At 46.6% G+C, this 23,296-nt stretch overlaps 1 protein-coding gene across 3 annotated transcripts in view; it reads right to left on the bottom strand.

The window, feature by feature from the left end:
• Positions 1-6,868: 6,868 nt before the first annotated feature.
• The window catches only part of LOC144169062 (uncharacterized), a 138,749-nt gene continuing 122,321 nt past the window's right edge, over positions 6,869-23,296 (bottom strand). For all 3 annotated transcript variants that reach the window (XM_077698062.1, XM_077698061.1, XM_077698063.1), the window contains exons 4-8: positions 22,603-22,758; positions 20,849-20,943; positions 19,383-19,584; positions 16,444-16,695; positions 6,869-12,660 (exon numbers count right to left, since the gene is read on the bottom strand). In XM_077698062.1, the coding sequence (XP_077554188.1) occupies positions 12,386-12,660; positions 16,444-16,695; positions 19,383-19,584; positions 20,849-20,943; positions 22,603-22,758 (980 nt within the window). In that variant the 3' untranslated portion in view covers positions 6,869-12,385. The remainder of the gene's footprint in view (positions 12,661-16,443; positions 16,696-19,382; positions 19,585-20,848; positions 20,944-22,602; positions 22,759-23,296) is intronic.

Raw genomic sequence — 23,296 nt, forward strand, 5'->3', positions numbered from 1 at the left:
GAGACCTCATCCAGATATTTGCACCTTGCCAACAAGTATTTCATAATCCGCCTTTCTTCCCATGCTTTCGGAACATGACCTGAAATCGCTCCTTTTCAGTCTGAAACCAAATAAGTGATCAGGAATTGAAGGTATTTCAATATTAGAGCTGCCCAGAACTTTCGAAGCGATAAAAAAAGTACTACTACCCATTTTGAGCAATATTATTACCACTGGTATCATACAAGATGATCTTAAAAATGCACTGGTCATTCCTCTTCTTGAAAGTGGCGCGCGCAACAAAATAGGAAACTATCGGCCTATTCCAATCCTGTCATGCATTGGTCAGATGTTGGAAAAACATATTCACAAGACAATGAGCAGCTTTTTAAACAAGCATAACGTTTTATCTCCTAGCCAGTATGACTTTGCTCCAAAGTGAATCAGTGCTGTCACTCTGCTGTCCTGCACTGTTGCCTCGCCCGGAAGCGTATTCTTCCTGCATTTCGTCGGCTCATCTCTCGCCATGCAGTAAAATAGCTAAGTTTGCCTTCGGCTTCTTGTCTTCCTCACCAAGGCAGCAAACTTGCTAGCCACTCCCAACCACGCTACCTCACATGACGGAGGCGACGGAGCCCACTTCGGGGACGCCTTCCCGAATGTAACAATTGGTTGCCAGCGGTGGGACGGCAACGGCGTAACACGGGAAACAGGGTGGGCCGGTGAGGATGGTTGAATGAGCGACAGGGGGGAGGGGCTAAGGCGTTTGGTGTTCATTGTTTAGTTATTTTTTTCCTTTTATCACCCTTAATCGCTGCAAAGTATGCACTGTCGTCTTCAGAGTAATTACCTCAGTTGATAGTCAGTGCTCGCGTTGTGTGCTCTTCGTCTTGTCTGTCTTGTCTCCGTTACCCACGCTGTTTTTCGATTACAAAGTATGAATCAACTAACCCAAAACCATAGCTTGTTCTATTATTTTGCCTTCTGCCCCTACGGATCAAATCGCTCTGGAAAGCATTCTACATTTGTCCGTCCAATAGGAGTAGCCTTAAATTGCCTTCATCAGCAAAGTCATTACTAATGTCGTTACGTGGGTGGTAACTCGATCGTTAAGAGAGGATTCCTTATAGTTTTAGAAATACAATTAAAAGAATAACAGACAAGCTGTTTTGCATATCCCTTGACATTTCCTAGGCATCCGAAAGTGCTCAAACTAATGCTCAGATCTGAACGGTATTAGTACCAATGCACAAAAAAGAATTATACTAGAACTGTTTTCCTAATAAATTGGAAAAGAGCAGGAACATACTTGGGTGATCCCTACTATTTCCGTGGCTAGTTCTGCAAGGCTTGCTGTTGCAAGAGCATGCACTGTTTTCTCTTTCATGTGACCAATTGAATCGCATGCATGTATGCTTCTATTGTATTTTTGGTTCTAATGAGTACAGAAATTGCTGGGGAAGATTAAAGATTACAGGTGTCTTAATTATTATACTGGCTTTCTAGAATCTATATCTCTGGATCCAAAGCTTATATTGAAATTGATACATGCAACTTATCTAGCTGTGCCCTTACAATAAGTAGCTGTCTTTCTGTCAGATAACTTTTATGTTCACTACTTATACACTTTGCAAGTGCCACGGTGCATTATGTTCTCCCCAGGCATCCCGCTGGAATGGGGCAATACGGCTGGAGGCGAGAAACAAGGACGCTCGCATTTATGGGAACTTATACTTCTGTTCCCTGCCACATGAAGCTACCATCACTGCTCACGAATGAACAGCTTGTTGAAGGTTACATTTCTTTCTTGGTAAGAGCTTCCTCATACTACTGTAACGTGTATAGCCGATTTTGTACTAACAATAAAGCTTGCAATTGTTTTCGAAAATACACAGGTTCCATTCATTTTGCTGACACAGGACATAAAACAGGTGCTAAGGTCAAATCAAAGATGGCATCAAACATCTGAATTCTTGTGAGTTTATGCGAAAAGCTCCTATGTCGTGCTCTCGTCTTCCATTGTGCTGCCCGCTTGATACTCTCTCTGTTCACACAGGCCGGCTTTGGGTATTGCTGCCAGCTGTCAACAATTGAAATACCCACTAGTTGCCAATAAAGTACGTGCCAGTTTAAAGGGGCTATGCATATACCAGTTTAAGGGGCTATGCAGACAAAACGCAAGTTAATTCGAAAGATTGCTTTGTTATAACAACACTGACACCACTTTTAACGTAAACTTCGCTCGAATAAGCTACATAATTACTAAAAAAGGGAATGACCATGCGACTCACTAGCTCATTTCCAGCACTAGAACATATGACGTCATATGCACAGCCGTGCTGCAGATGGCCGAGGCCAGCAAAAGCAGACGCAAGTTAATTATATAAGCTCGCAGAACGGGCTATTTCAGCTTAATCGTAATGCATATTCATTTTATAGCAGTAAGAATGGTGGGGTAAACAATAGAAGTTACGAAAGTGCAGACTTTGCCAAAATTTTATGGGCCACGGTGACCGTGGCCGGAGCAGGCGCGCGGCCGAGCAGGGGCGCTGCGCTTGCCGCTCTCTTCCCCTCGCTCTCTTTAGCCACGCGCGTGGCTAAAGAGAGCGAGGGGAACTTTTGCTCTTGATTTTGTAGTGTGCTCGGAGCAACAAGTGCTGCGCAAAGTGCCTGCTCTGAGAAGCCGGCCCCGCTGCACTTATGGCGCCAGCCCTCTTTAGCCGCGTAATCGCTCTCTTTAGCCGCGTAACCAGCCGGCAGCGGCAAGCGCAGCACCCCTGCTCAGCCACGCGCCTGCTCCGGCCACGGTCGCCGTGGCCCACAAAATTTTGGCATAGAAGCACAAGTGCGTACTGCTGTTAGTACTGCGCACACTATGCTTGTCATAGCTGCACAGCAGTGCAGCGCTTGGGGATAGTCTCAGCCGACACTGGCCGATTGGCGTAAACGCCAATGTCCTACATCGCCCTATTTGTCGAACATAACCCCATGTTTCTCAAAAGGATTAGGTACTACCTACCGTAACAAAAACAAGTCAGATGCAAATACAGTAGCGGTGAGGAGCAGCATGGTGGCGCCATCTAGGAGGACTGATGGCACATGAAATTCGCTTGAAGACCCGTGCTTGTAACGTCATGGCAGACGTCAAGGAACACACGATTTGGCGGGAGAATCAAAATTGTAACTTAAACTGATTAATTTCTCAGTGAATAAAGCATCATTTGCTGCCATGAAAGTGCTGGGGGCACTATCAAACACCAAATCTTTTGAATGCATGGAGGAAAGAAAAGCTTAGGAGAGGCCCTGACGTCACACCCAGCGCAGCCGGAAACGCCATTTCTGTAAGTCGAATGGCGGACCATTGGCCCTCCATGCAATTGGCGGACTCTTTTTGCCTCTCTCTCTCGGTGCACCTTCTCCGCCTCCTCCGTCCTGTATCGCCTCTCTTGTCGTCTGCATCTGCCAGCGCCGAGCCGGCGGAAATCAGCTGATAGGCAGGTAGAAGGCCATTTTGCAGCGCGTGACCGTGAACCTAAACGCGCGGTTACACTGTTACACGTCTTCAGTGTGGCCGCAGCAGGTTTGCGAAGCGGCTCGCTCTAACAATGCCGCAATGCTCAGTGCCAGGCTGCAAGTCGCGATCGGTACCCAAGGAATTGGGCGTCACTTTCCACCGGTTAGTGCATCATTCCGCTGACAAGTATTGCTGTACATTGGTGTGCATTCATCCTTTGTTTGCAATCGCCGCCGTTTATAGGTTCCCAAGCGATGGAGAACGCCGCAAACAGTGGGCGAACGCCGTGCGGCTACCGGACTGGAAAGTGCCCAAGTTTGCGTTGCAGTTTCACTGGCAATCCCAGAGATGACTAGTCAATTAAACGGCCGTTCTATATATATAGGTAAGCAGTACTTCATGCAGATTTCACGCTAAAAAAATGTGGAATGTTTTTACCGTTGTTCGCGTGCCTTCGATAGAATTTTTTGCGAAGGAGGAGGAGGAGCAGGAGGAGGAGGCAAAACTTTTTATTGAGTAAAAAAAAAATGAGAGGGTGGGTGGCGTCAATAAACTTTTTTTCGCCAAGTTTCAACTTGTCTCAGTGTCAATAAATTCAAGGTGATATCAGTTGAAAACGTTCATACACTAACCTCGCAGTATGAAGCGTTGAAAAGCGAAATCCAGAGCGAGACCACAAAAAGATCCAGATTCCAGATCCAGCACTCTTCCAGTCAACAGACGGACACCTACTAAGGTAATAGGACGATGGAATTATATCAACTGGGAATCTACCTTGTAACAGTTGCAAAAGCACTGCCGCGCATTGCCGGCCTAGCAAACTATATATTGCAGCGGCGATAACCAAAAAATTGAGTTGCGAATCGTTCGGTTGCAAGTCGCCTACGTACTGCACACCGTGTATCACTTCCCGAAAATCTACCTGACGGGTGTCCGCGCGTACGACGGGACGGCGCGTTCATCTGCACTTCAATAGGCGCGTCGTGATCGCGACCGGAGCAATAGCTTGACGCGGTACAAGGTGCACTCGCAAGTAGAAATTAAATGACATATTCACATCGGCGCAGCTGTCGCAACTCGCAGCATCCTTTTTGAGTTCCGCAAGACCACAGCGCAGCAAAGCGAAGCAGCAATCTTCGCAATCGGACGACAAGGCAGGCGCTGCCTTTCCTCCATGACTGGCGAACGGCGGGCGGGCTGTTGCTAGGACGCCGTTGCTAACGCTACTTCCAATGGCCGCCGAAAACACGTGACTTCCTCCACACTTTTGCCAATGCGCGGGGATAGCTGGGGGCCTCTCCTAAGCTTTTTTTTCCTCCATGTTTGAATGAAACAAACTTGTATTTTGTCTGCATGGCCCCTTTAAGCAAAGATATTTATTCGGGGAACAGCGCTCAGTTGAAGTGAGTGTTCCAGAAGCAGCTGCTTGGTGTGTCAGTTGTGAGGGGCTAGCCTGTGTTTAGATAAAGAATATAGCGGGTGCCACTAAGGAAGTCCTCAGTAAACGTAGATAAGAGGTTTTTGCAAGCAGTTCTTGAAACCTCTTGTAAACTTTTCGAAACTGCATGAACAGAAGTTATTGAGATGTCAAGTTGTCGCTGAGATGTACTGCAAGAAGTTGTGTAGACGTCTTGCAAGCACTTAATTAGCCAGCTATAAGCGTCGCCTTAGCACAGCTTCACCTTAGCCTGCGTCAGGATGGCTTGCGTAAACTTCTCGGCTGAGACGTCTCTAAAAAGTTCAAATCGTCTTGTGTAGATGACATTTAGATTATCAATAGCCCTTTTTGCATTTCATGGGGTGTCTTGAAGCTCACTAGGTGTTATGTGGGTGCCGCTGCGATGGCCTGGCTTACTGCGATTGGTTTGCATACTTTTAGGGACATATCAGAGGGTCTGAAGACAACAATCTGTCGTTTGGCGCAGCGCCAACAAGATCGATACACCATTCTTCAGCGCTCGGTATCATCTGAGGTAGGCATTGTCACGGGAGGATTGGCGGCTGGCGGGCAAAAAAGCCGGTGCAGAGGCAGTGTTAGGTCTAGCTCAAGCACTACGACCCACCTTCATGGTGACGAAACGCGGGCTCTCCGAGTGCTGATACTTCAGGTGGTGACCAGGCACTTTTAACAATGATGGAACACAAAGTCATATGGTCATAGGCTTGATGCAGCATGTGCGGAGAGAAAATTCAGACTATTCCGGCGAACCGAGCGATAGGGTCTTCGTCATCTTCAAGGAATTCCAGAGGCGGCCTGTCCAGAGCCAGAGATTCTTAGCTCCCTTTGCTGTGTCGCTGGTCTGACCACCACAGAGGTCAGGTGCTCTACAGCAGCTGGGGACTGAGGGGCGAGCATTGCATTGGTCATTCATGGAAGGTGGGGGCCAACTACTGCACCAGAGGCCAGATCCTTCTCTGGTGAGGCAGTGCTGTTTGTGTCCCTAAGAGCCTTCCAGCATGGTCGCACCTGTCCAGCATCCGGTCTCTCAGGTACCCGGTATGATGGTTTAGCCTACCATCATACCCGGTATGATGGTAGGCTGAAGAGAAGTGAACTCCTTTCCCATCCACATCAATGGTGTCACTAAACATATCGGCTTAAAGAGGGGCCACACACATTGGCCCCCTATAGTGGGAGTAGCCAGTGAAATGCACATACATGCCGATCATTCCAGATCAATTCATGTATACCCATTTAGGAGTTGGCCAATGACCCTGTCCAGCTCGACCATCATTTGACGAGTGATCAGTAAATTGTTCTACCTACTTCTTATTCTGTTTGTTGCTTTGATGTAGAATAGTTGTTCCTTTTCAGCTGCCACCCATTCCCCGCATGTAATCTCGCTCCCTAAGAAACAGAATAACCCTTTACTACCCAGACCACAAGTTTTCTGGTGGACATTTGGTAAAATTGCTCTTGTGTTTAAAAAAAATTCCACAACGCACTTAAACCTGCTTACATGCCTCTAAGCTGAGAGCCTCCCGATATTTATCATACTTTTTCACTGCCACATTGTGTTCGCATTTAAATTCTTTCGACGGGCCGACTGGAGACAGTTCACGTCGCAGCTTCTCCAAAATTGGAGTTCTCCATGGATGGGATGCACCTGTTCCGCTCACGTGTCATCACGTTCCCCTGTCACACTATATGATGTCAGCGCACATTCAATAAGCTAACTTTTGTTCACTGCTGGCAACGTGCTGAGGTTGTGAACTGGTCTATTCTGGAGTCCTGGCCTCGATTCAAACAAAAATTCAAATGCGTTTGTTACTCTTTACAGCGACAACTCTGGACAATGAGTGCTCCTATTGTCCACACAATAAGGCACTCAGGGCTTTCGCATTATAAAAGACAGCAAGCACACGCACACAGAGTTGCACCTTTTTTGTGTCTTTTCATCCTCGTTTATTAACAAGCATACAAATACACGAGAGGAGACTGTGTATACATCTACTGGGTAGAAGTAGTGTTGTTTCTTCTATGGGGCTTACAAAGCTGAGCAGCACACAGATTGCAGGTGTGGAAGAAGGAGCATTCGGAAAAGGGGAAAAACAAAAGGGTCACCAAGGAGTGTGATGAAGCAATAAGAGTCAAGTGTCAGTGTCTGTCAAAAAAACGGTCAAAACCGATGGGGAAAGATGCCTTCGTCGTCATTACAGCGATACATCTCGCTACCCTTCTTTCTAGTGACAGTGTTTCTGAATGTGCAGGAGAAAAAACCGTTAGAAGGGAAAAATCGCACAGTTCTGCAGCGGCCTAGACAGCATGTCACACAGCAAATGGCAATACCCGCTCTCCGTACACATGCTGAAGTTCGCATGTGATGATCCACTTCTCCTTTCCTACCCCAACTGTTCGGTCACTCAACGCTTTATTGCGTTGTTCTTTTCATCTCCTTGGCACACCATCACGTGGCCAAGTTTCCAGGTGTTTCTGGGACAGGGTGGAAAGAAACGGGATGTGTACGCGGCGGTATGATGAAGAGGTGGATATAAAAGGTCGGGGCTTCGTACATAAATATAAACATCAGAAGACTTCTTGCTGCTTGGTTCTGGCATAAACTTCATCTAGTGACTAGGGTTTCGTAATTGAAAGAATCTCTGTAAAGAACAAAAAAAAGAGTAAAGAGAGAGGCAGTCCTACACTCCAAGAGTTTCTTTTCGAGGGAAAAATGGCTGTGGCACTTGTCGCTGTGCACCATTTCTGTGGTAAAAAGCTAAGACTAATGAGTTGGCTGGTAACTGATGTGCTATCTGGCGGACAGTCGGAATAGGCAAAAACTGGAGCCTCTACCAGTCCTCTTAAAAATGAAATAGATTCTTGGTGCACTACTTAAGACGGCAGTCAACCACCGGCAAACTTCCATTTCTCTTACACTAGCTGGAAACATTGAGCCAAAAAGTGCCGGCACTTTGCATGGCTGAAGATACTTCTTCCCCATCTCACTGTCCCCCTTTACCTAGGTGCGAATAGACTTTGATGAACGACAAGTTGAATGTGGCAAGCAGTCTCAGGCTACAAGAGACATCGGGCCGGAATGGGCTTGGGCGAGCACACATTAAAGCCAGAACATGAATCACGCAACCAGCCGTATTGCGCTAGGGATGACTATGTGTGCACGAAGAAGCGCTTCTCTATCTGGCAATTTTGTGATTACGTCTCGTTGAAAGAGACTACAGAGGAATAGACAAAGTGCGGACAAAAGGATATTTAACCACCAGACTTCCCCATAAGTGCAGAAACCAAGTTACCTACATCTGTTCATCCACCAACTAGCTTAGGTCAGTGTCCTTTAGTCTCAATCGTCTCACTCCAGCTACACTAAATTCAACTTGTAGGCTATGGCAGGAACTGAAAAGCTAATGCCACGCTCACACCAAAGTGCTGCAGAAATGATTTTTTTTTTTTCGTGGTGACACATCGCAATTTCAGCACCCATGTGTTGTGACAGGCAGTATTTTCGTCTGGCAGAAAAAGGTAGCAATGATGTCTTACTTGCATATTTTACATTTCGGCCTCATTGTTCATGTTAGTGAGATGAGTTTTGATTGAAAGATATGTATTGTGTCCCTATGTTATCGGTACATTTTCCGCTTTAGTTGGTGGCATGCCAAATAAAATTTTGCCCTCCCTTTGGCCCCAAGTTGTGAATGTACTAACTATACAGTATAGCAATATCACAACACGGTTGACTCTGCTCCATCCTTCACTCGCTACGACCGTAATAATCTTGTAAACATCATGTGCCATTAGATACAGGGCACGTATCAAAATCAAGCTTCCAAAAAAATTTGAAAAGAAGTGCCGGTATCAAATCTGACAGTGAAGCCAGTATCAAAACTGAACCTGCTTTTAGCTATGGTATAAAGCCTATGCAATGCACAAATATGCGGCTTGGCATTGATTTGCAATTAGCCTTCCGGCACCTACTACTCCGTACATGCAGTGTTAGAAAACCGCTTGCCTATCATCCACATTCAGTTCCCAAGCGCAGATGTGTCCAAAAAAAATTGAGCACGGGATGTTCACGCGCCGTCGGATCACTCGAATCCCCTACAAATGTGAGAAAACAAACAGAATGTCACCTATGTGGCAGCGCTTCTAAGGTGTAACCTGTTATAAAACGCGCGGATAAAAATATACAAACAGAAATACTCAAAACTGCGATGTCGCAGCGTTGTTTTAAAAGGCTGTTCTTTGGAATACACAAAGTTATTTAATACTGAATAAACTTGGTTCGTAAAAGCCCCCACTCGTGTGTATAAGGTAAAAAGACACCTCAAAAATCTCCTCCCCACAGCACCTTCTATTCCACCGCCAGCTACAGATCTATAACTAGTCCCACGCCGCAGTCTCAACTCTCACCTCCACATCATCTTTGGTTTAGTAGGGGGAAAAATGCACTGTATACAGAATGGCGAGGGTTTTTTCCAGAGCAGCACAATTATAGGCCATGCTAGATCTCTGCGCAATCCTATCCTTCTCCCCAACCACTGAATGAAGCCATTTCACCAACTCAGAAATAGCTTGAAAAAAAAAAAAAAATGCTCTACAACCACGCACTTACAAAAAAAAAAAGAGTTAACGGGAAATGGGAGTTGACGGGGAATTGTTTACGGGTGAGAAGGAATGGAAAAAGTTGTTGCTGTGCAACCTTTCTGTGCCCTCGAGCAAACTGTTGAGTTCTACGAGATTGTAGTCACGTGTTTATGTTCCGGCATTCGCGTATCTACGCTCCGAATGCTGCGGTTGTGTGCTTGTCTCCCAGTGTGTAGTGAGTGTCCGTGTGTGCATGTACGTGGGCCAAACTATCATGTGTTAATCGTTTCAGTGATGGGAGCATGTTCACAGCAGGCTGGAGAAGAGTCGTCAGAGAGTGAAAGCGGAGTCTGGGACGAGATGCAACAGAGCACCATGACATCCTTCGAAGGGTCATCAAGGCCTTCGTGTGTTGCGTCTCCTTTTTTTTTTTTTTTTTTTAAATCGCGAAAGGGGAGGGGTTTTCGCAGCGTAGAGTTTCTTGCTAGCGACGACCCCCGACAATGACACAGCGCTGAAAACTTATTTACACAGTCGCAGACACGGAAAGAGAAACACAAACGTGTGTGTGCCGAGGAACGCGCAGCGACGCGAAGAGCATTTGACGCGTCGCTGCTCGGCGTTCAGCGACAACCAACGCGAAACATATTGCAGCGAGGTCACAACAGCTGCTAACTGACTCTTCAGAAAAAGGCCATGGTACACAGCTGAGAAAAATGACACTGCCTTGTGTATGCATATATGTATATGTAGGGCGAAAACCGTCACACGCGGAAATAAACTGAGTACATCAAACAGTTTTACACATTTTTGTTGTTGTTGTTGTTGTTGCTGTTGCCCTTCAGCAGCCTCATTTGGAAGGCTGTCCAGCACATAATCTACATAGATACAAGCTGTAAATCAATACGGAAGTCTCGGGAAGGAACGACTAAAAAAAAAAATAGAGTTGGCAGCTCGCAACAAGCTGCTCGAAACAATCGGGCTACGAGAAAAGTCGCACGGAGTTCCATTTAGCAAAATAGTGGATCTGATGCATCGCTTTTGAAGGACGTAATAGTAGAATACACTTTTCTTTTGGCATAGTGGTGAGCATCAGGCGAATACAGTTTACAAATTCGATGGACTGAGAAACGAGCATTTCCCTAGAGCACATCAATGCGGCCGCCGGCTGGTTTTTCTGCGCACTGCATACCACAATCGCGTAAAGATTTTTTGTGTTTGTATGCGTTTTTCTTTATATCAATTCATGATAAAGTTCCACTCAGACAAGTCGAGACATCGTAGCTGGAATCCTTTTAAAGTAGCTCCTGCAAACATCTATAGTGCTTCTACACGGTGACTAACAGAATCAACCACAAGTAAACGGACAAAAAAATTTTTTTTTTTTGCAAATGTCCTGCAAGGAATAAAAGGGATAAAACAGCACGAAACTTCTTTTTCATAAATGTTGCCTTCTACCTACACGCAAGCCAAGTAGAAGGAACGAAAAATAAAAGGTTAAAATACAGGTGACAGCATTGGACAAACACACTGTCACTGAGGCATTGCAATAACACTTGATCCATAATGCAAGAATAATGAGAGCAAACAAAAAAATGGTCATGCTCATACACAAGTCTCAAAGAGATGCATCGATCCTGCCAAGGAAAGAGAACAAAAAAAAAAAAAAAAGAATTCTAAACGCTGGCCCTCAACACTCAAGTCTCTCTCGTTCTCTCTCTCTCTCTCTCACACACACACACACAGGAGCACCCTCCACTCTTACAGGTTTTGCGAGAGCCGAGGAAGACTCGGAAAAGGTTAGGGTTGCCAGTTGTTGAAGCAGCATTTTCACGAAGTCCACTCCAGGCAAAAGTGTCAATAGAAGCAGCGGGGGAGCAGACTGCAAGTTCTTGTGATAAACACACCAAGAAACACAAGAGTAAGGTTTGCAAGCACATATTCCACCTTGTGAAACATATACGGTATATTTTTGTTTGCTTTTTCCTTATGCACCAACTTGGCAAACTCCCCCGTACCGAGCCTATATTCTGGTTTGCATAACATTTTCATTTCTGAGCACCTCAGTGAAACACAAGGCCATTCTCCATCCTAAACATAGCACAAGCCTTACAGCAGCGGTGGAGTTAACAGAGGCAAGGTGCTTCTACAATGGCACTGCTCATTCAGTGATGACGAGATGCACGACAGTGCTGGAAAGTGCATCGTCAGCAAGCACAAAGGAGGCCCAGCTCGTGTGGATGGATCCGCTGTGCATATTCCCTCTGCTCGGACTCCATGAAAATGTCCCCCTTAAAAATGGCAACCATTACAGTACGGGAGAGCATCGTTCAATGCGCGCAAAACTTTCCCACATGCTTCTTAACTCTCGTTCTTGGGAAGCTCTAAAAAAGATGCATCATGAGAGAGGTGGGCCAGGATGCAATATATTTCTTTGGCCAAATTTACAAATGTGCGGACCACTCAAAGGTGGACCTCGATGCCTGCTCTTTATTTTTCCAATTTGATGCAAAGCTGCCTCAAAATCAGAGGTTCTTTCGCCTTCTTGTCTATAGTTTAGCTTTCTTTCCAAGGGGAAACTTTTAGATTGGGCATCGACATTCTTTCGCGACCTGTTTCGATCCCCACTGCATTGGAGCGAAGTAGAGATTCCAGGCAGCAACAAGACAGAACCTCAATCACGACACGCTTTTCCCGTCTCCCGATGCAATCAATCCAGAGCCTCGCAACGAAACACCTTCGGCGGAGAATCAAACAACTGCCCCGCCCACCCACTCGGGGGCGGGCAGAGGGACCGACAAAGAAGGAGTGTTTGTGGTGTAGTGTGGGTATGTGTTTACGCCCCCCGAGGCTCAGTTGGCAGCCACCTCGACAGGCTGCGGCGGCGGTTCCGCAACATCGCCGTTCGCCTTCTCAACCTTGTCCTCTGGCTCGAGCTCCTTGCTCTGCGGGGGCTCAGCGATCACCTCGTCAGCCTTCTTGGTGACCTCCTCGGGCTTCTTGGCGTCCTCTGGCGCCGACTCCTTCTTCTCGTCCGCGGCCTTGTCCTCATCGTCACCTTCCTTCTTCTCATCCTTCTCGTCGTCCGCCTTCTCGCCATTCGCCTCACCATTCACGTGGCCCTCACCTGCATCGACGAGGAAAGGAAACAAAAAAGTCCGTTACAAGTCGCAAGAAAAAAATCTTGAGCCCTTCCACTTCTGTGAAGATGATAGACCAGTGAAGCTGCTTTGGTGTATAACTATATACTGAGTGATGTATGGTGACATATTATATTGATCGAATAGAGACACATACACATAACTTCCTTACAATTATTCTACATCATTTCTTATATCATTTTTTTGGGATATTTGCGGTAAAACAACCGTTACAACCGTTTTCTGTAGCCATACTCCCCCCATCGACAGCCATGCGTTGACAACGGATGAGAATTCCGTAACGTTTACAACGTCACTGTGAACTCTGTATATACGTATATACGACACTGTGGACTCTGTATTTAAGTAAACGAAAGTTAACGCAATGATAGAGATGGCTTTGCAGCCAATTTCAGTAAGATGTTTTCCAAAGATATCTACCATAAAGTTCCAAAAGAACTCCCACCCGAACTACAGAGATATCGAGTGAAAAATATGGGGTGGGCGAACTTTTGGGTGAGGTACGAAAAACTAAAAAAAGTGGCCGCTCCGCCACCCAAAACTGTGGAGATATCAAGTAAATAATACGGGCTGGCCAAACTTTCGGATCGAGTGCGGAAAAAGCAAATAGGTGACCGCACCGAACCACGAATAGACGATTCACATTTATTTTGTTCACTCATCATCGCTAAAGGCATCAAATGATTCGTCGCTGTCAGAGTCGAACACGAGCTGCAGCGCTTCGTCCACCACTGTCCCGAGCTTCATGTCCCCTTGTCAGTTCCATGTTCGCGGAGGCCAGGCACTGGCTGAACTTGCCGTCTTCAGAACCGTGAGGGCTTGTCGAAATGCCACACCGCTTAATTAAACAATGCTAAGATGATATTTATTCACTCTTCTATTCTTCCAGCTACTACCCCTTCTTCCTGTATATTCCTCCTGTTTACTACCCCTTCCCCCTCCTCTTGCCAGTCAAGTCCGACAGGTTGAGTCTCTTTTTTCAAAATAGACACATCGGTGATGTTCATGGTCCTGGGACATTTTCACTAAGGAGGGCTCCCCAGGCTTTTAAAGGCATTGAAGTTGCACAATTTTAGGGGGTAGCTGATCTTTGGGGTCTTTTAGTACAGTCAAAACCGACTATATCGAACCTGTTTACATAGAATTATCCCTTATATTGAACTATTTCTGGACACAGTACATTTACAATGAGAATGTATAGCAAAAGCTATGCTTATATTGAACAAAAACACTAGCAACAACCGATACATCGAACGCAAAATGCTGCAAAAATAATGCCCCCCTCCCCCAAGTTGGCTTTCCCTCAGGGCGGAGGAGGAACTCCGCCAGCACACTCCTCGAAGTGGTTTAGCCCAGCCACTCATGGGCAGCGGGCGGCTCTTTACCCTCCCTCACCTGGCTCTCCCTATCGTGACTGCTTCATTGCACTGTATAAGGCGATCCATCGACACCCCCCTTGGAAAAAAATGATCCCAGCCCACCTGCCATGCTTTTTTTCTTCATTGTTTGTGTTTGCGTCGTTCGCGCTTTGTGGGCTTTTTCAGAAGTGTAGCTGTGGTGGCTAGCGCTAGCGCCACTAAATAAACGCTTATTTAGTTGCTCTAGCTTGTGCAAGGAGGTTAGAATTTGCCTTTCACCATGAAGCTGGCAATCGTAAACCGAGTTGAACTTGGTGAGAAGTGGACGTCACAGCAATGCGCAAGATTCCAGAAAACACTTCTCAATGTATATATAGGTTCTGGGCAAGTGTTGCAAAAGAAGCCGCCCAAAAATTGCATCAAAACTGCAGGCTTGTGCGTGTGCCGGTGATGCCTTTGAAAATCCAAAGGGGTTTAACGAAGTCACCGCCGGTGCTGCCGAAGTGTGGAGCGAGCTGTCAGAATTTCGGGACACCATTGCCAGTTTAACGGTTGGCGAGCTGCCATGACCATGGGAGAGTTTGGAAGACTACAGTGCCGATATGTACCAAGTGCAAGTGAAAGCAGGTGCAATGAGGAAAGCAACGGTGATCTTACGTTTAAAACCTCCGAAGTGACTGGTGTGCTCACACTAGTCCGGCACTTCTTCGCAAATGTGAAAAGCTGTGGCCTCAGCTGCTCCGACCCTTTAGACAATGTTGAGAAGTGCGCACTGCCTCAGGCAGCAAGGTGTTCAAGCAGACGATACAGAACTATTTCATGCGAAAAGTATTTTTATGAATGCTGTATGTGCTGTTATGACGTCCAATTCCTTAGCTCGCGTATAGTTAACGCTGTCAAATGTGGCCGAGAACAGGCAGACATTGCCTGAAGTACGGGCCTGTCTAAGCACACGGTCCGCTCGACCGTCAAGAACAAGGCTGCTGCCGAAAAACACAGCTCCAGTGAGATTAAAGAACAGCGCTTTCAAATACGTGAAATGGCATACCCGCAGGTCGAGCCTACCCTCGTCACAGTTTTTTATTTATGCAATAAAACACTAATGTTCAGTGAAGCTTGGCATTTATTATTCCCATGCGTGCATCATTCCCATTCTGTTCAATGGAAAAGGTAGGAAATGCCTCAAGCAGGGGGATGGTTACCATCCATTGTCTGCAATCTGCCGCTGGCCGTGCACAGTGCAACTGGTCTAGCTTTCGAGTTTACTGCTGTCCTTCACAACGAGATTATTTTCTATCAGCTATTCCAATGTCAGGAAGAGATCCCAATCGTTTGACAAACCGTTTTGGGTAACCCTGCCTCGTCACAAAGGGTTTGAAAAGAGCCTGGCTAATTCCCCTGGACTTCACTGATTTTTATAGCTGGTTAGTAACTGCTCCTAGTTATATTCTTGCTTTATTTGCTCAGCTTAGCGTGCATCTCTACGCACTCGACCACATGTGCTAGGCCTTTTGGAAATGCTGGTGCTAAGCTTGGAGGAGATTCTCTGCACAGTGCTCATGTGGAGAAAGAGATGCTGCAGGCATGTCGAAAGAATGAATTGTCTGTAGCATTTATAAGCAATACTGGTAAAAGTGATAATGATGCAAACAAGCATGCAGCCACCACGCCGGCATACTTCCTAGTTTTTCAGCAACTGACGACGTTACCAGAAATAATGATGCTGTCAAACACGATGAGAAGACACGATGAAAACAATTATCGCTGACGCTTTCAACATCGACAGAAAATAATGGAAGAGCTCTGGAAGTGATGAAAACACGAATATTTGCTGCGACTACCATCGGCACATCACTCGCCCACGCATCGTTCAACAAATTTGAAGGTCTGCGACATCGTACTAGTGGACAGTCCCAGTCTGCCCAAGGTATTCTGGCCACTAGCCCGGCTTATAGAAGTGTGCCCAGGCAGTGACAGATTGGTGCGCACCTGTTTACTGCAGTTACAAGGAGGCAAGGTGTTCAAGAGGCCAGTACAGAGGCTCCATTTCCTAGAATGGGACGCCGTCACACTTGAGGCCCTGGAGGATGCTGAAGACTGACAGGCAACAAGGAGGAAGAAGGGACCATGTCCCTTCACCCACAGACCGTGCCCCACTATAATCGTCATTATAATTCTTTTCCCATCCTTCGCCATTAAAAGGGCTCGATTGGGGATATCGTTGCTCCATACTCTGGTGGCGCAACCTTTGCAAGGTGGCTGCTCCACAACAACTGTGTACATTGAGCAACTCGGATAAGAGGAGATCTAAAGGATCCACTGCAACCACCCACACCGACAACAGACTCCCCGAGAACACCCTGGGGGCGAAGGAAAAGACAAAGCACTCACCCTCGGTGGAGAGCTCCTGCTTCCTCATCTTTTTGGACTTCTTGACGACGCCGAGCTGGATCATGCTGTAGGCGGTGTCCAGGATGGACTGCTGCACGTCGCGCGGCTCGATCTCCAGGACCTCGCGCATGCGGCCGTTGTCGTACGTGCTGGGCTTGTTCAGCTTGGACATGAGCAGCTTGGAGTTCTTGTCCACCAGGCTGTTGAGCCACATCAGGAAGTAGGGCGCCCCGGCAGTCGAGATGCTGTAGCCTGCGAGGCGGCCGCCATTCCCCACCCGTCAGCACTTAGTACAAGTTTCAGTCCACGCCTGCCAACAGGCTGTTAGAGGTCAGAAAAGCAGTTCTAAGTCTTTCCCACATCTCTCTCTCCATTCTAAGCTGTATGTTCTCGATGCTAAAGATGTGCCTCCCGCTGATGCAAAGGCTACTGTTGCACCTGCTAAGGTGATCTCACGATAAGCACACATATTGATCTACCCAAATGCATGTTCAACTTGTACCAGACTTCAGAATAGTTATATGCGAGTGTGTACGTATGTAGTGCACTTGCACACTGTTTACAATTTGCATGACTGCTAGCAGACTTAGTTACGGTGTATACCCCTTGCATACGAGAAATATAAAACTAAATCAAGCTAACAACAGCCTACAACTCACAAACAAATGGACTTTCTGAACAACTCAATCGTATGCTGACCGAAATTAATCATTATGACTGAGAAGCCGCACTGCCCCTTGCGAAATTTGCTTACAATTCACTTCTTTATGAAACAGCAGTTATTCACTGTGTTGTTTTCTCTTTGGCCACAGGCCCTTCCTACCAATGGATACCCTTTTGGCAGCACCTGCAGCCAGCAAGACTGACTAATGTCTTTGTAGTCAAAATAAAGTCCCCAGTCACCGCCAATGTGCCTGTGATGCTATCACTCGTGCTGAGTACGCCCGGCAGATAGCTTGTGCCAGTTTTTCTTTATCTCAATTTACCCAGAAGGCAATTTTGACAAGTGGCAATGCTGATGCTCCCACTGATGCAAAAACTGTCCATGCAACAGTTAAGGTGATATCCCTATAGCTCTGGAATTACTTATCCCCTCTTGAAACTACGATATGCCCGTTGAAACTACGACACTGCGTTAAGCACAATGAAATTAAATAAAAAGGCTTAATAAAATCTGCTAAATATTTCGAGATAAGGGGAGTTCCGAGTGAAGTAAAATGCCAAAAATTTGTGGCCAGGTCACTGAAATAAGAGCTAGGGCTTGTAACAAAACCTCCACTGCACAGAGGAGCTTTCGTAAAAAAGGCAAAATATTTTGCGGGAAAAACTAATTTTATTGCTTTAGAAAGAACTGCATGATGCTCGCCTGTTTCACGTTCAGCTGATCCCAGAAAAACATGCTCAAGCTGCCTAACACATAGAATGTAGCGATGGTGACCAACGATTGATGCTACCTTGTTGCAAAGTAAGCGCAGCATGTTTCGTCTTTACCATTGTAGGCACTTCTCAAGGCTCCTTGTCGCCTGCATGGTCAACTGCGTCGTTCACAGCCATCTCAACGGTGTCGGTGTCAGGCAGCATACCAGTAATGGGGACACCGGTATCTTATGGCATGTACTCATGTACTCTTTTAGAGGAGTAGTCCTCTAAAGGAGTACTCCTTTAGAGGAGTACTCCTCTAAAAGAGTACATGCTTTAGAGGAGTATTTCCTCACTCCTCCTTTAGAAGAGTACCCCATGCACTCCTCTACAGGAGTACGTGCTGCATGAGGCCGACACTTTTGTAAATTTCAAACGACACTTTTGTAAATTTCAAATTCCATCTAAATTTCCATTCATGACTGTAAAATAAGGAGAGACCAATAGCCACGACGTCCCGGCGATACGATGGTGCTTCTATTTACAAGATGGCGAACAAGATGAGGACGAAGCAGCTCGAGCGTGAGCTGCTCCCGCGAGATGACAAGCAGCACCGATGATGATGACCTCATCGGTGCAGCGATGATGATAATCCATAAAGTTTTAACATCTTCCCCAGCCACAAAGGTGGCTACGTCACCTCCGCCGACATTCTGGGCGTGTCTTCAAAAGACGTCAGCTGTGACAGTTTCACCCTCTGAGTGCCCTATCGGATCTGACCAGACCGAACTTATCGTAGAATCTCGCGGACGCGGACTGATCCCGGGTTCTTTGTGGCCGGGGAAGATGTTAAAACATCGCTGCACCGATGAGGTCATCATCATCGGTGCTGCTTGTCATCTCGCGGGAGCAGCTCACGCTCGAGCTGCTTCGTCCTCATCTCGTTCGCCATCTTGTAAATAGAAGCACCATCGTATCGCCGGGACGTCGCAGCTATTGGTCTCTCCTTATTTTACAATGACCGCATGCAGAGCATTATAGGAGCTAAGCGTTCGCACGGAGACCTTATCAGCTACCTGTAGTGGACTTTGCCTTGTGCAATACTGTCAGTCAACCTTTTTGAGATATCTGAAGTCCCCCTAAACAACGTTTTGAGACAAAGGGGGGCAAATACATAGCACCTATGGGAGGTAACCTCACTGCAAAAAAGTTTTTGGACTGAACCGATATTTCAAGATATACAAATTCAAGGTTTTACTGTATTACTGTGTGCTATCTGGTGATGGACAAGTCCTGCCCAACCGACAAGCTCATTCAGTCTTCTGGATTGCATCACTAGGGCCAGTCATTCTCAATGAGCTGTGCCCAATGCTTGCAGTTTGCTCATGTAGGCACATGGCAAGTAGAGTTCTTTTCCCCCGTACAAAAGCTTACATGTTTCCCACTTCTTGCAACGTTCACGTGTCCTTGTATGTGAACAGGATAATGGCGGGTGATTTTTGTTATTTTATGAATAAAAAGTTGTTGTTTTGTAAACAAACAAACAAACAAAAAAGCGCGACTGTGCACCCTCCACCCACCGTGTGGCTTGAACTCCTTGGCAAGGGCGGTGGCCATGTCCTTGACGGAGATGCACTGGTTTGTGACAATGTGGCGGTTCTGGGCAGCGTTGGCTGCCGTGAGGGCGCGCACGTGCGCCCGGGCCACATCACGGACGTCCACCACACTCAGCGATGCCGGGGGCACCAGGGGTATGGACCGGTCCATGAAGCGCTTGATCAGCTGCACCAGCACAACAGGGACACAACTATCAGTTCTCTCCATTTTGTGTCAATGTCAAAGTGTCCATTTTGAGCAAGCCCTGACTGGCTGAGAGCAGATGACCTAAATATGACGCAGCATGAGCACGGCAGGATGACTGTTTCTGTGCAAGTCATTGGTCAGAAGCCTCACAAGTGCAACTACATCACAACTAAACAGATGCAAAACGCACACTTTTTAAGCGGACACAACTCAGAATTGTGCCAATGATTCCCTTTTGATTCGTTTCATGTAGGCACAAACATGGAGTAGTCAGTCCAACTTGTTTAGTACCTGTGCTACACGAGCATTTGAAAGGACACTTTAGTCGAATGGCTTTTGAAATTTCAAATGCCTTTTGAACTGGAAGAAGTTCTGCCGATCTACACGACAGTTCTCGAAGGCAGTCAAAAGTTTCCGCGTTTGCCCACCATGGTTTGGTGTTGTCACTGCTGCCCTGTTTCATTCTTGATAAAAATTTAATTTTAGAGTTAAAATGGGCAAAAAATACAATTATTGGTGATCAAATTGAAAACATTCTACAAGCGCGCACAAAACATGCACAAAACAGCCAGTTTTTTTTTCCTTTTTTCGTGCCGCCAATGTTGAGAGTACCAAGTTACCTTGTAATCTTAGGGCGAATGATAGAGAACAAAAACAAATAAAAAATTATGAAAATCATGCACTTTAAACACCAAGTGTACTCACAATTGATTGTTTTCGTAATTACGGCATGCAGAAACTGCACCCGACAGTACGACCGTTTGCCTTTCAAACACCTTTGAGAACCTTGAAGGTCATTGGTGGTGCTCCTTTTACTCAAATGGCAAAAACGTTGTATAGCAGCTCAAAGGTGTCATTTGAGTCAGATGACATTTGGCTCAAAGGCCCCAGAAATGCTCGTGCCACAGTATAACACCCGTCACTTGTAATACTCCATAGCCGAGATGCTGCCCCACTGGTCACGACACAGCTGGTTGAATTGGAATAACAAATGCACCGCAGCCAATGAATTTCTTACTTCTGGAATTATGGAATATGGATACAAAAGGGACGTATGCTATCAATGTTATTGCCAAAGGCTGTAAACTTCTTTAAACAAGCTGGGAAAGCAACCTGCCCACTGTGTTAGTGATGTAGGCACGTGACAGTGCATGCAAAAATTGAGCAGGCAAAACAGCCGCCATAGCCCTGCCCTGCAGGACTGTCAGGAAAAGTGAATAGCGGAGCAGTCCTAGAGCCTTACCAGCACACTGGTGGGCACTCCGTGTGTGGTCTTCTGCAGCAGGGGCCCAATGCAGAGGCCAGGGTTGATCACCACCAGCTCAAACTTCTTCTCCTCTGCAATGAGGAGAGGGAAGGCAGGGCTTCCTTCAGCACTCTGTGAGGCCGGGACAGCATAGTTATGTGAAGGGCAGGATGATCCATTTAATGGCATGAGAAACATCCCCTCCAAATCAAAAACAGTGGTCACCAAAAATAATCATAAAGGTGCTTGAACTGTCCGCCGCAGCCTCGTATTCACACAGTATGTTCCAAGCATCACTTACTCGAGTGAAAGAAATGGGGCTGACGCTCAACTACAGTCGAACCCCATTTACACATTGCCGGTTAATACAATTTTCTGGTTACTAGGCGCTCAATTGTGAACACTAACAATGACTCATAGTACGTTTCTTCCCGGGTAGTATGTTTTCTCGCATAATACATTTCTCCCTCGTGTTTTTTTTTTTCAAAGCGTATCAAGGAGGTTCTACTCTATAATGTTTACTGTAGCCAAGGGCTGCCACAGTAAAATTCAGATCAGCTGAGTTCGGTCTGTATGACCCTAGGCGACATTTGCAGAGTGGTCCATGCAAAGCGTGTCCACAACCAACCAGCATCAAGCGTGTCAACCCACAGCCTGAAGAAATTGCCAGGCAAGGTATGCGCCGAAAACAAACTCAGTTTCACTTGCAAAGAGTGTGGCAAGTTTGGCCTTTGCTTTATCTGGTAACAGGGTGTTGGTTGTGAAAAGCAAAGCTAACATTCTAACTATTCCTTCCATCAAAACTTGGCCACTGCAAGAAGCTATGAGCAAACAGCATTACCTCCCGGCTGATGAGCATAATAAAGAGTTCAGTGATTCATGCAACAAAAGAGGGGAAGAGAAATGTAGATTTCATGGGGGGAGCAGAGATGCCGGGAATAGAAACATGCTTCTCTGCCACCACATCCAAGCAGAGAGGACTATGCAATGCAAGGCAGGCACTGCAAATGGCTGGAGAATAGAAGCACACCTACTTCGTGGCATGCCCCATGCCAGTACAAGGTTTTCACATGTCCAGCTGCACTCGAAGCTAGAATTTGGTCACGCTTGAATCAAAATGGCTGACATGCTGCCCATTACAACCAGTGCAAACTGACACAAGCAGGGTGGTCAGTGTACCATACAGAACCTTATTGAAAGGACCACTAGGATAATTGTTACCCCAGATGAGATGCACCTTATTAGAACTGGCCCTGCATGCATGCCCAGGTGCATTTACATATTCTCTTCATGACCTATGACCATGCACTGTGCTATGCATCTCTCTATCTCACCCGCTGTTAAATCATTTATCTGTACTGCACAAAGTGGTGCACATTAGTCTGCAGGCTGTTGCGGCTTCCTTCCGCAGAGTGGGGTCGACAGGAGACGACTTGCGCAAAGCATGAGCTACGGACAGGGCCCTGCCACACACAGGCCATCTGCAAAGACCTCCTGACCTTCGGGGATCGTCTGAGGCCCTGGCCTAGTGTCCAAAGAACTGAGCTGCTGTGAGGTAGAAATAAATGTTTCGTGGAAACCCTGCTTTAGCGTCCACTCCTTGAAGGATAGTGGCAAAACCAAACTGCTACAGCCTTAACTGTCACGATCAGGAGATCGAAACTTGGAAAAGAGTCTGAATGCTCCCTGACATGCGCTACAGCTGCAAACTAGAAAGTGCAAAAATCAGAACTGGAAGAAGCAGGGGGTACCTGGCAGCTCCTTGACAAAGTCCCAGGCGGCCTTCTCCTGGAGGGTCTTGGCCTTGCCATAGGCATCCAGGGTGGCCGACTCGGCATTGCTCCAGTCCTCCTCTGTGAATGGCTTGCCCTCACGCTCGCTCAGGGCGCTGGCAGGCTGGGACTGGTCTGCAAAGGATACGCCATTAAAGAAGTTAATAAGTTTTGAAGGCTAAGCACACCAGTGTCAACACAAACCAAGTGGCTCCAACTATCGTCCCCTACTAACGCATGCTTTACACAGTTAAAGGACTTGCTTTTAAATCAGAATCCATGCAATAGATTTGAATCTACACGGATAGTTAGTGATTTTACACATGCGCACTGTACTCCCAGTATGTGCCAATAAAAGCAAGAGCATTCCAACTAAAAGGGAATTGCATTGGTTACAACTATTGCGACAATGCGTACTGCTGGTGATGGTGCAAGACACTGACGTGTATGTACCAGCTTCTCCTCTCTTCACTGATAAAAATTAGGATAGCCAAATTTCACTTGGTTATTGGTGCCCCACTCCCGTAGCACCTACAAAAGGTGTTCGCCATAAGGGTTCCCGCCCGGACATCATTACCCAACCATGGCGGCACAATCTGCAAGACAGCAACATCTTAATAATGCCTGAACGATGTCTTGATTCTCGAGTGTTCCCTGTTCCTGCCATTCGTCT

The sequence above is a fragment of the Haemaphysalis longicornis genome, unplaced genomic scaffold (assembly GCF_048455015.1).
Source record: "Haemaphysalis longicornis isolate Haplotype H1 unplaced genomic scaffold, Haemaphysalis longicornis Haplotype H1 scaffold_2, whole genome shotgun sequence".
NCBI lineage: Eukaryota > Metazoa > Arthropoda > Arachnida > Ixodida > Ixodidae > Haemaphysalis > Haemaphysalis longicornis.